Genomic DNA, 13973 nt, shown 5'->3' with positions numbered 1-13973 from the left:
AGAGTTGACTACCCAATACAACATGGGCCAACTCGGAACAATATCTGGCCTGACCATGCGTCGCACTCTCGCAACTATGGGCAATACCAGCAGACGACCCCTACAGCATCCACTCCTAACCAAGGTTTGTTTGTTGGCATAAAAGACTCGCCTAGTGCAAAGAGCATGCAAGTTGGACATTAGAAGACTGGAAGAAGGCGTGCTGGTTGGATGAATCACGTTATTTACTCCACACCATGGATGGTTGTGTATGGATTTGGCGTCAACAACATGAGGCTCTTGATCCATAATGCATGGATCAAAAGTGCAGGCTGGTGGAGCTGTTATACGGTGTGGGGCATGTTTCACTGACAGGAACTTAGACCCCTGGTGCATGTGGAACAATGTATCAGTGGTCTCCGCTATCGTCAACTGCTTGCTGACTCTGTACACCCCACTATGTAGCACTTTTTCCCAAATGGCGATGGTGTCTTCCAAGATGACAATGCGCTGAGCCATCGGGCACTTGTGCAGGAATGGTCTGAGGAACACAGTTCTGATTTCCAGCATATTGATTGGCCTCTGAACTCCACCGATATCAATCCCTTAGACCACTTGTGGGACACTATGGAAAGGCATATCAGGCATCTGGATACACCAAACACCTCCATACTTGCATTGCTGACTGCATTACATACAGCTTGGTTGGCCATACCTCCTGAAAGCTTCCGACACGTTGTTTAATCAATGTCATGTTTGTTTGTTATTTGATTTTTAGGAGCATTAGCAACGAAGGCCATATTGCTCCGGGATATGCGGTGGTCATTCCCTGACCTTTCCGCATCCTCCGTATTTGGTGGTGATGGGTTCGAACTGCGGTCTAATCAAGAAGCGTGTGCTACGCACTGCTGCACCTTCCCACCTGGCTACGGAGGCGCCCAGTGTCATGTCGGATAGCTGTTGTACTGAAAGCAAAAGGGGGACCTACGAAGTATTAGGTAAGTGGTCATAATTCAGTGATCACTCAGTGTATATATAAATGGCCCCCCCTTCCAAAGTTTTGTGAAATTCGCTGGGAATTAACTGACTTTCTGTTTTCATCCATAAACTACTGAAATTTCTCATAGAATCCACTGGGCCACATATTGAGCCCGAATGGAAAAAACTTTTAAGTTCTTTTTATGGAAGTTTGTAATGTGACAAATAATTAATTGACCAACCTGTACATTTCTCATGTGGAATTCACTAAAATGATATTCTAATAGAGGCAAGATGTTAAAAACCAAGGCCATTACAACTACCATTCCGCAGAACACAGTATGCTATGGTATGCAGTGTGTATCTTTCTTTTTCAACATACAAAACTCTGACACAGAGGGGCATTATTCTGATGGTACACAGTATTCTGAATTTATGATATCTATAGAGAAATGATGAACTACACCTCTGTTTTTGCTGTATATGCTTACCACAGTGTTCTGAAGCTTTAAAGGCAGAGGGTCTATCAGTTCATTGCCATCTTCTTCTTTACTTTTTTTAGGTGCATCTTCAGACCATAAATGTCTTTTTACAAGTGACCTAGAAACAGTTAACAATGTGTTTAATTTTGAAAAGGAAAAAAAAAAAAAAAAAAATCCTATATAATAATAATAATGTTAAAAATATTTTTACAATAATGATGGATATAATGTTATCTTAAAGCAAACCTGTATCACTTCATTACTAACATTTCTATTTTAACTTGACTGATATTCCCTAGGTAAATTCCTGGTGACATACTTGTTATAGATTTCCAGTATTATAGTTATAATACAGGCTATTCCTATTACAAGCATGATTTCAGCTTAAATTTGAACAATTTACCTTATAAGAAAACAGTGTAGTCAGTATTATACAAGGGCCAGTACATAAGTAATCTCTTGAGCCAACATTTTTTGTAATTGAGTTAGCATCGTGCTGTTTTATATATTACTAGTATAGATATTAAAATGTAAAAATGCTAAAATAAAAGTTTCTGTCTATTACAGATCTGAAAGTTATGAACAGTCAAACTGATAGCCATTTCAGCAAACGGTTGGTGACAGAGTTTCTTTCTTAAGTCTGAAGAAAACTCAGCTGTCTGGATTTGTGAAAAATTGAGTAAAGTATATAAGATACTATAGATATAAGCAATATCTTACAATGTAGATGGCTTACACATTTTTCAAAAATGTCAGGATAACCATGCTGCAAATGATACAAGCACAAGAGTGTTGAATAGAAAGTGTATTAACCATACATTAGATTATAAGAAAATATGTGTCAAATAGGTGTACCCAAGCACTTTCACTAGACATGACAGATGTGACCAATTTTCAAATGGATATATCTGTTGTTGTGTCTAGTGAAGAAAAAAAAAACCTCAAAATGCCAGATCACCATAAACCACGAAGGCCACATGGTTTGGGACAGACCAATTTTGGTTGATATTTAGAGAATATTCATATAAATAAGGAAATATATTGCCAACCATTAAAATTAAATCTTAAAAGGGCAATAAAACAAAATGAAACATCACAAAGGATATCAGAAATAATTCTTCATTCCCTATGATATAGGGAATGCAGAATCTGAATGTGGGAAATAGAACACACAGAGAAAGGAATGGGAGAATTATACAAAATAAGTACACAGAATTGAACCCATATCAATCAAGGTGCATTACCAAGATAACACTGAATCAACTTGGTGTGACATAAGCACCTGAAACAACAATACAAACAGTAAATCAGAATGCCATATAATGGGGTCTTGATCTTAGGAACTAATTAGATAACAGTAACTGTGGTGAATTATTGGGGAATTAAAGATATAATTACCACCACAGGATGAAGGGAAGGGACTTTGCTATTGTAAAGGTGATAACACTGGTATTAGACAGTCTTAAATTCATTTCAAGATAACATGAAATGAATGTGCATGATAAATGTTAAGTGTTTGGAGAAGTAATCATAGAAATACTAAGCTTTTTATACCAGCTAAGTGATACTATTCAAAGTTTCAACTACAGCGGATGTCATAAGAACTCAAGATACCAGTGGCAAGGGTTGTTCTATATATTAACAAGGCATACAGATTTCAAGGCCTGTATTTTCATACAGTTAAACTGACAAGAGACCACATTAAATTTAAGGACATAATACATACGGGTAGATGAGGTTACTCTTGTGCAACTCTAATAACATTTTTTTTTTGTTTTGTACTTTGACTTTTTATTTTTATAAATAGCTGAAATTAAAAAAAAATAATAATAATAACTAAAATAAATTACTAACCTTTACTAAACTCACTAAATAAATAACTTTTTTTTTTTTTTTTTTTACAAATATGATTTCATACATAAACAACAATTACTAAAAAAGAACATTGCATGCACAAGTTAAATCTTCATATAAACAACTTTGGATATATTTTCTTAAAAATTAAATCTAAAATATGGGATGTATTTTTTCATCAGTTGACATTTCATCTGTAATATTTAATTTAACATGCACATAATAGTATGTATTAACACAGCCATCATTCAATAGGCATGTGGCAGGTAATGAAATTCAATAGGCATGTGGTAATGAAATTTAGTATTCTCTATGCCACAGTACATGCATTCAACATGCATAGAGAATGTGAGAAAGTCTTAGGGAACAGACTTGTGCACTTGCTGGGTAGTGTTGATCCTTTGATATGAAATGGTGGACTGTTCCTTTCAGCCAAAAGATTGTTTACTAAACAGTGTGGACCAGGCTGAAAATCAATTTGGTCAGACCATTCTCTTCTCCTATAATGACAATCCTGCTGCCCAAGAGGAACAGAAACCAAATGAGCTTAGCGATACCATTTTACAAATTCAATGGAAACACCACAAACATCATAGTTATAGTGATCATCATACTTAATCTTCTCTAATATATGCTCCAAATTTCTGTGTACGCTTCTTTAATAAGAAAAAGGTGCAACAGAAACTGATGGGTGCATATTCCCATAAATCCATCAGTGGTGAAGTAACACAGCTTCCAAACATTTACTTAAACTATTTATGAAAGGAATACAAATTTCTTCAGAAAAACCAAGCAAATTGAAACAATAGCACAAATATTCTGAAACCGTGTAAAAATCATCATAAGAGATGTTTTTTTCAGTATGTGGAAGTTTACTGCTAGGATTCAGTATATTCCATTCTTTTAAATGAGAAACTGGGAGGGGGGTCTGTACAGGATTTGGTTATACCCAAGTCCCTCATTAAAGTCTTCCAATTCTTGCTGATCAGGGATATGTGAAGTTTCTTGAACAGGCTTTTAAGGTGTATTAGCATTAACATTAGTAGAGGCATATGTGCAAGAAAGCAAGTTTATGCAGCAACAGCCAAAAAAAAAAAAAAAAAACCACTCCAATTTCAACCCTCTGTTCGTTCCAAATACCTGTCCAGCTCAGCCTTAAATTTATTTAGGCTATCAACTTCCACAACAAAAGATGTAAGTCTGTTCCACGAACCAACTACCCGCTGACAAAAGGCACATATTTCTGCATATCTATCGTACAACTGTAGGATAGATATTTGAATTTATGCCCTCTCAGGTGATTATTCTGAGCAAGAGGAAGACTCCCATCAGCATTGAGCATGCTCAAACCATTCAAGGCTTTATACCCCCCCCCCCCCAATAAAATCACTTCGCATGCCTAGTCTCCAGACACTGTAATCTGCAAAATTTAAGCTTTTCTTCATAAGAGCAACCCTTTGTTCCATTTACTAATCTTGCTGCCCTTCTCTGTACTCGTTCCAACAGCTCTACATCCTTCTTGAAATGAGGTGTCCAGACCTGTACACAGTACTCGAGGTGTGGCCTGACCATTGCGTTATAAAAGGGGATAATCAGTTCCTTATCCCTGCTAGAAAAATTCTTGTATATCATTGACAAGACACCATGAGCAACTATTGCAGACCGTCTGCACTGCTCAAAACACTTCATATCTGCCTGCACAATTACCCTAGGTCCTTTTCATTCTCTACCACTGTCAGTGTAGTACCACAGAGTTGATATGTTACTCTGGGGTTACTGCTTTCCATATGTAGTACTTTACATTTGTCAATGTTAAACTTCATTTGCCACCTCTCAGCCCATCTGCTTAACCTTTCCAGATCCTGTTGCAGCAGCATACTGTCAGTAGTGTCCTTAACAAACCTGCCAACCTTTGTATCGTCTGCAAACTTGGACATTAAGCTTGATATACCATCATCAATATCATTTATAAATATAGAAAACAACAGTGGACCCAACACTGAAACCTGAATGACTCCAATAATAACATTGGTCCACGATGAGCAGTGTCCATTGATTACCACTCAACCATCCCTTTATCCATAGCAACAATTTGCCTCCAATGCACACTGCTCCAATTTGTGCAATAGAAAGCCTTTCTACAATCCAAATATATGATATCAAAGTTATTCCCTGCATACAGTTCCTTTGTGACCACATAATAGTATCCAATCAAATTGGTCAGGCAAGACTTTCCCTTAACAAAACCATGCTGTGTCCGAGCTATAACTGAAGTCTTGTCTAGATGATCCTGCAGTGCTTCTTTTAACCAGTGCCTCCATTAATTTTCCTGGAACAGAAGTTAAACTAACAGGTATATAATTACTTGTGTCGCCCCTTGATCCTCCTTTGTGAATTGGGGTCACATTTGCACATCTCCAGTCCATGGGTACCTCCCCTGAGTCCAAGGATGCTCTCATAATTATGGGTAAGGGTTTGTTTACTTACTTTGCTGCCTCCTTTAATATAACTGGATAGATTCCATCCACCTCAGATGCCTTTTTTATGTTTATCTTCAACAATTTCTCTTCGACTTTTCTCTTAGTTATTATAAAATCATCTAGCTCACTGCCAGAGTTTAATTCACCTTTGGTATTCCCCTCCCTGAATAACTCCTCATGTGTGAATGTATATGGAAAATACTCATTTAATTTGTTAGCCACCTGAGCAGAATCATCAACAGTTGAACCATCAATATCCAGTGGATCAATCTGATTTATCCCTTTTCTTCTACTCAGTTTGTATCCTTTGCCAAAGATTTCTCATAATCTGCCTTTGCCTGCTTAATCTCCTTTGTGAGATTAGGCAGCCAGGTTTACAGACCAGCTTATATGTATCAAGGCTTCCATGTCACCCATTAATTTATATGTATCCGATGCATTTTTCTTCTCTGCCATATGTCTCATTAGTTCATCTGACATTCATTTAGGCCTAAACCTTGAACAATATTGTATGTAAAGCCTAATAGTTCCAAGATAAATTCTTTGAATGCTTCCCATTTGGAATTTGCTGTTGGTAACATCATTAGTTGGTCCCACCGTATAGAATTTAAATACTTTCTGAGACCACCGTGGTCGTCTTTACGAAAGCAAAAACCCTTCCCTTTACCCCTGATGGTAGTTACCTCTTTGAGTAAATCCCACTCCAGCACACTGTGATCACTACCACCTAGTGGTTCCTTTATCTGCAGATTCTTAATGCATGAAGAATCACTACTGATAATCAGATCAAGAGTATTACTCCCTCTAGTTGCCTCCCAAACATGCTGATGTAGAAAACAATCATCCAATAAATCCACAAAAGCCTTGCTAGTGTGTGAGTGACCAACCCACAAATTCCAGTCAATATCTGTGAAATTAAAATCCCCCATTATAAGACTCTCTGATTTACTGGCTCACTTTATTTCTCTGTACAGTTTCTTATTATACTCATCAGAGTCATTAGGCCTCAATTTTGATCTCCCAATGCTTATGTCACACCAAACTGACTCGATACTGCACTGTCCAGGAATGTCGACTGGCTGCACTTCCTTGGATTTTGTGTTTCTTAACTAATAGCATAACCCCTCCTCCCTTCCTATCCTTCCTTTACACATTGTAGTCCCCAAATTCCAGTTCTGCATTCCTTATATCTGTGTGACACGACGTCTCTGATATTCCAACAATATCTGCCTTTGATGTTTTGAGCAACACCTCAAATTCATCAAAATTTTTTTTTTTTTTTTTTTATCATTGTTTTGTTCGGATTTTTTTTGGTTGGTGCAGCATAAGCCATAGGCTTTCTTGCACCATGCGGCCGTTACTAATACTAATACGCTAAACCCCCGCTATTCGCGGTTTCGCGATTGCCGATTTAATATAAAATGAAACCTAAAAAAATGTGGATTTTAAAGCGCCGTGAATATTTTCCGCCATAAAAAAAAACATGGGCGTGGCTAAAATGATCTTTCCCGGTCAAAACAGCGCTCAGTGGGTGGGGGAGAGGGGTGACAAAATCGCGAGCGTGAATGTTTCTCGCTAATCCTTGTTCAATACGTGTTATGCGCTTGTTATGGAAGGTTTCGTCCTTTGCTTTTAATTTATATGCTTATAAATTGAATAAATTTATAAATTGATATGCTTACAAAAGTAATAAATCTACCGTTTTGCTGTGTAAAACAGACTTTTTTCGAGTGTGTTAACGGAAGAATGTGACTTTATTGTGGACAAGTTCTTTCTAACCACTACAAAAATATGGCTACGAATAACAAGAGAAATGTGAAAATATCAAAGAAGATGATGACATTAGCGAATAAAACTGAGTTATTAGATAAAATTTCTAATGATGAAAGTGTCTCCTCGGTGGCAAAACATAAAATCAATGAGTCAACGGTACGACCAATCAAGAAATCGGAAGAAAAAATCCGCCGTAGTGTCCGTGAAAATGCGCTAATTGCTTCAAAAATTTGCTCTGTAACTCGTGATGTTAAATTAGAAAAAAACGGAAAAGGCTTTAAATTTGTGGGTAGAAGACCGAACTCAAAATAAAATTCCGTTAAATTCACTCATCATTCGTGAAAACGCAAAACTCCTTTAACAACACTTTAGCGAAACTGGTGATAGCACTGGCGGGATAGGTTTTTTAGCTAGCAAAGGCGCTGGTTTGAAAGATTTGTTTGAAATTTCTAATAAATATTACATTTAATATTAAATTGTTTCTTATTTTCATTTCGATGCCATATGCTTGCATTTCACTATGTACTGTCTATGTACATAGCCATATTATGAAGGTACATATAATACATACATAGACAAAATTTTAGACTAGTTTTTCTTATATATTTCATACTTTGGAATGGAACTCCTTTATTATTATGGGAGCCATAACTCAGTATTCATGGCATTTCTCAGGAACGTAACCCCCGCGAATAGCAGGGGTTTACTGTACTAAATTTATTTAGCAAACTCCTAGCACTGGTGTACACGCAAGTATACATGCACCTGTTCCTATTCTTAGCTGCCCTAACACAGCCCATGTATTTACTTGTTCCACTATGACTCCCAGCAGTCTCTGAAATACCCTGTATCTTGTTTTCCAGGCTGCTGCTCATTCCAATAAAAGCAGTGTAAGAGGCACCTCCATAGCCAGGTGGGAAGGAGCAGCAGTGTGTAACACATGCTTCTTGAATAGACCGAGGTTCGAGCTCATCACCACCAAATACAGCGGATGTGAAAAGGTCAGGGAATGACCACCGCATATTCTCGGAGCAATATGGCCTTAGTTGCTAATGCTCCTAAAAACCAAATAACAAACAAACAAACAAAAAGCAGTGCAAGAATCACTTTCACCTCTGCCTATAGCTACTGCTAATCTATTAGTCCTTGTATCCCCATCCAAGCTAGCAGTTTTCCAACCCACCTAACACTGTCTCGATAGCATCAACAAATATTCTTGCACCCTTTCTATTTAAGTGTATCCCATCCCTGTAGAAGCAGTCTCTCCAGTTAACAAGTACAGTCCAGGCTGAAAAAATTCTACTCCTTGAGTTTTGCACAATCTTTCCAGTATAATCCTAATTATCCTGGTCACAAGTTTAATTATTCTGTTTTGAACACTTTTCTCTGGAAAGTGTATTATGAAATGGTAAGTATTCACTGTGCAGAACTGGAAAAATAGAGAATGGTATGTATCCATCAACTTTTTGATCTGCAGCATTTTTAAACTTTGACATATTACCTATACAAAAGTAGCAATATCATGGTTGTAAAGGGAGACTGTACATCTGAAGTATAGCAAAAAAGTATACTTAGGACTAGCAAGAAATCAACCCCTTAACGTTGACCTACATCTAATACAGCAGAAATTAGGTGCCCATTTCAGTCTGGCTCACCCACAAGCTTTTTAAAAATAGGTTTCAAATGTAGAGCAAAATTTGCTGCTCTCAATGTTTCACTTACTTTGGAATTATATAATATCTACAAACAGCAGAACAAGACTTCATTATCTACAAATACTACAGGCTGTTATATATCTTATAAATCACAGTATCAATATATAGATCTATGTAATACATAGATGTTTAGTCTGTAGAGCTAAGTTCTGGTCAACCCTTCCCCATCTCTTCCATCATGCAGTATGACTGATGACTTTTTACTTTATGATAAACATCATGGCGAGATCCAATCTTTCTTACATTTCGAGGGTACAGCTCTAAAACAGTGTTCGCAGGCCAGTTGCTAGTTAGTACACCGGATCAACTAGTGTATAATTTTGTTACCTCTACTCTGCCAAATAGTGACTGGAGGGAGTCTGAGTAGTGTGCATGCAGGGGACATTGTTGAGGCCACGTTATCTCAAGGATCTGGGTATATTCTTACAATGTGTACGCCATATCCAAAAATTTCATTACTTCATACAGCATGTCCCCCCCCCCCAACTTTTTCTTACTACTGAATAACTATGAATTGTCAAACTAATAGAGTTACCTTATCTGCAAAAAGATCTAAACATCCCAAACACTTCCTAGTTCATTACACAAATATATGTGGTCTCAATTCTAATCTCAATGATGTCCATTTCCATTTGCAGTCTGCCAAACCACATGTACTTTTTATCACAGAATCTCAGTTATTGGTTGATTCAACTACTGCTGGTCGCTCACTGAGGGTGGTGGTAGATGGCTCTCTCTAACTTCTCCACTAATGCTGGTGTCCTCCAAGTTTCAGTTCTTTCCCCACTCTTTTTCTCTTTTTTTTTTTTTTAGCATTAGTAGAGGCATTTGATGCAAGAAAGCAAGCTTATGCAGCATCAGCCAAAAAAAAAAAAAAAAAAAAACCACTACTTCACCCCTCTGTTCGTTCAAAATACCTGTCCAGCTGAGCCTTAAACTTATTTAGGCTATCAACCTCCACCACAAGGGATGGAAGTCTGTTCCACCAACCAACCACCCGCTGGCTAAAGGCAAATTTCCGCACGTCTATCCTACATCCGTCTTTCCTCAATTTGAATTTATGCCCTCTCAGGTGATTTTTCTGAGCTAGAGGAAGAATCCCATCAGCATTGAGCATGCTTAAACCATTCAAGGCTTTATACACCTCTATCAGATCACCTCGCTGGTGCCTAGTCTCCAGACACTGTAATTTGCAAAACTTAAGCCTTTCTTCGTAAGAGCACCCCTTTGTTCCATTCACTAATCTTGTTGCCCTTCTCTGTACTCGTTCCAGCAGCTCTACATCCTTCTTGAAATGAGGCCTCCAGACCTGTATACAGTACTCTAGGTGTGGCCTGACCATCTCCTTATACAATGGAATAATCACCTCCTTATCCCTGCTGGAAAAATTCCTGTATATCATTGACAATACTCCATGAGCTACTCTTGCAGCCCGTCTGCACTGCTCAGAGAACTTCATATCTGCCTGCACAACCACCCCCAAGTCCCTTTCATTCTCTACCACTGTCAGTGTTGTACCACAGAGTTGATACGTTGCTCTGGGGTTGCTGTTTCCCATGTGTAGTACTTTACATTTGTCAATGTTAAACTTCATTTGCCACCTCTCAGCCCATCTGCTCAACCTTTCCAGATCCTGTTGCAGCAGCATAGTGTCAGTAGTGTCCTTGACAACCCTGCCAACCTTTGTATCGTCTGCAAACTTGGACATTAAGCCCGATATACCATCATCAATATCATTTATAAATACAGAAAACAATAATGGACCCAACACTGAGCCCTGAGGGACTCCACTAATAACATCAGTCCACGATGAGCAGTGTCCATTGATTACCACTGTCTGTCTTCTCCCCCTCAACCACCCCTTTATCCTTAGCAGCAATTTGCCTCCAATGTCACACTGCTCCAATTTGTGTAGCAGTCTTCCATGTGCAACAGTATCAAAAGCCTTTCTAAGATCCAAGTATATAATATCAAAGCTATTCCCTGCATCCAGTTCTTTTGTGACTGCATCATAATATCCAATCAAACTGGTCAGGCAAGACTTCCCCTTAACAAAACCATGCTGTGTCTGAGCTATAACTGAAGTCTTGTCTAAATGATCCTGCAGTGCTTGTTTAACCAGTGCCTCCATTAATTTTCCTGGAACAGAAGTTAAGCTCACAGGTTATCCTCCTTTGTGAATTGGGGTGACATTTGCACATTTCCAGTCTATGGGTACCTCCCCTGAGTCCAAGGAAGCTCTCATAATTATGGCTAAGGGTTTGCTTACTTCCTTTGCTGCCTCCTTTAATATAACTGGATAGATCCCATCCACCCCGGGTGCCTTTCTTGTGTTTATCTTCAACAGTTTCTCCTCCACTTTACTCCCAGTTATTTCAAGATTCTGTAGCTTACTGCTAGAGTTGAATACACCTCTGGCATTCCCCTCGCTGAATAACTCCTCATGTGTGAATGTCGATGCAAAATATTCATTTAGTTTGTTAGCTACCTGAGCAGGATCATCAACACTTGACCCATCAATATCAAGTGGACCAATCTGATTCATCCCCTTCCTTCTAGAGTTTACATAAGTAAAGAACTCTTTGCTGTTTTTCTTTGCATCCCTTGCCAAGGATTTCTCGTAATCTGCCTTCGCCTGCCTAACCTCCTTTGTAACTTGGTTGCATATCAACTTGTATCTATCATAGCCTTCTGTGTCATGTGTTAATTTGTATGTATCCAATGCATTTTTCTTCTCTGCCATATGCCTCATTAGTTCATCTGACATCCATTTTGGCCTAAACCTTGAACAATATTTCTTAGTTGGTATGTAAAGCCTAGTAGCTTCCAAGATAAGTTCTTTGAATGCTTCCCATTTTGAATTTGCTGTTGGTAACATCATCAGTTGGTCCCACTGTATAGAATTTAAATACTGTCTCAGTCCATCGTAGTCGCCTTTACGGAAGCAATAACCCTTCCCTTTACCCCTAATGGTAGTTACCTCTTTGAGTAAATCCCACTTCAGCACACTGTGATCACTGCCACCTAGTGGTTCATTTATCTGCAGATTCTTAATGCATGAAGAATCACTGCTGATAATCAAATCAAGAGTATTACTCCCTCTAGTTGCCTCCTGAACATGCTGATGTAGAAAACAATCATCCAATAAATCCACAAAAGTCCTGCTAGTGTGTGAGTAACCAGCCCCCAAAATCCAGTCAATATCTGGGAAATTAAAATCTCCCATTATAAGACACTCTGATTTACTGGCCCACTCTATTTCCCTGTACAGTTCCTTATTATACTCATCAGAGTCATTAGGCCTATAGCACACTCCTACTCTCAATTTTGATCTCCCAATGTTTATGTCACACCAAACTGACTCCACACTGCACTGTCCAGCGATGTCGACTGGCTTCACTTCCTTGGTTTTTATGTGTTTCTTAACTAATAGCATAACACCTCCCCCCTTCCTATCCTGTCTATCCTTTCTGTAGACGTTGTACTCCCCAAATTGCAGTTCCGCATCCCTTATATCTGTGTGACACCACGTCTCTGATATCCCAACATTCTCTCTTGTATATTAATGACCTTATTCCATTTACTGAAAATCCTATCTATAGTTTTGCCGATGATAACACATTGCATTCCACTTTCCATTTTGAGAAACCTTGCCCTGCTCGATCAGCTTCAACTTATTATAATTATCATCATTAGTCATATTGTGCAAGGAAGCCTGAGGCTTTTGCTGCACCAGCCAAAAAAAAAAAAACTGAGTTACCCAGAGAGAGAGAGAGAGAGAGAGAGAGAGAGAGAGAGAGAAGTAGAAGGGAAACACCAAGGAAGAGAACAATGATGATATTCAGCTCAGGACACTGGGTGTTTTTCTCTAATATCTGCTACCAATTCCTTAAATGCTGATCTCCAGGTAATTCTGCTTCAACTTCTCAAATATCTGCTACCAATTCCTTAAATGTCGATGTTGATTTCAATCCTTCTAAAACTCAGTCTTGTCTTTTATATCATGCAAAAGGGATTCTTCTGCTCCTATGCTTATCTTTGATGACACTGCGATTTCTAGCCAAAATAATATTTCTCTCTTGGGGATTACCCTAACTTCTAATCTGTCTTGCACAAGCACATTACAAATATTGCTTCCTCTGCATCTAAAAAACTTGGTTTTCTCATTCACTCTTGGCATTACTTTTCTTCTGCCCTACCATGGAATAATGTTCCAACATCTGGGGCCATGCCCCCAAAACCTCTAGTTCAGAAGAGGACAGTTAGGTTAATTAATGACTGCTCTCTAACAGAGCTCTCCACTCGCTGTCTCATAGACTTACTGTTTCTGCTGCAGATACTTCCATGGGCACTGTTCTTCTGAATTGGCTTCTATAATTCCCGCTCTCTCTCTCTCTCTCTCTCTTTCAAAACAGTCCGAACATGTGTTGTCACCAGCCAACATCGATTTACTGTCCAACTTCAAACTCACAGAACCAACTTTTCATCTTCCTCATTTATTCAATCAGCTGCCGTTTTCCGGAACAACCTTCCTTCTTATGTATTTCCTGAAAATTACAGTCCACAGAAGTTCAAGTCTAATGTCAACAAATATCGTCTTTCATCTTCTGAACCTCCAACCCAAGCACGGTTCTAATACCTCTCGTGTTTGGGATTTTCATAAAAAAAAAATTATTAGTTCAATAATTCTGTCATAAGTTAAGTTTCTGATA

General features: G+C 38.4%; 1 protein-coding gene across 3 annotated transcripts in view; it reads right to left on the bottom strand.

Moving 5' to 3' along the window:
- pcx (pecanex) overlaps nucleotides 1–13973 on the bottom strand; it is a 743348-nt gene that overhangs the window by 368568 nt on the left and 360807 nt on the right. For all 3 annotated transcript variants that reach the window (XR_016547122.1, XM_090376780.1, XM_090376781.1), the window contains one exon: nucleotides 1449–1557. Coding sequence is in view for 2 of the 3 variants with exons in the window: in XM_090376780.1 (XP_090232906.1) it covers nucleotides 1449–1557 (109 nt within the window). In the remaining variant the exon portion in view is untranslated. The remainder of the gene's footprint in view (nucleotides 1–1448; nucleotides 1558–13973) is intronic.

The sequence above is a fragment of the Mastigoproctus giganteus genome, chromosome 6 (genome assembly GCF_048544385.1).
Source record: "Mastigoproctus giganteus isolate SK-2022 chromosome 6, ASM4854438v1, whole genome shotgun sequence".
NCBI lineage: Eukaryota > Metazoa > Arthropoda > Arachnida > Uropygi > Thelyphonidae > Mastigoproctus > Mastigoproctus giganteus.
The sequence above is the reverse complement of the archived record's forward strand: the minus strand, read 5'-3'. Positions and strand labels throughout refer to the sequence as shown.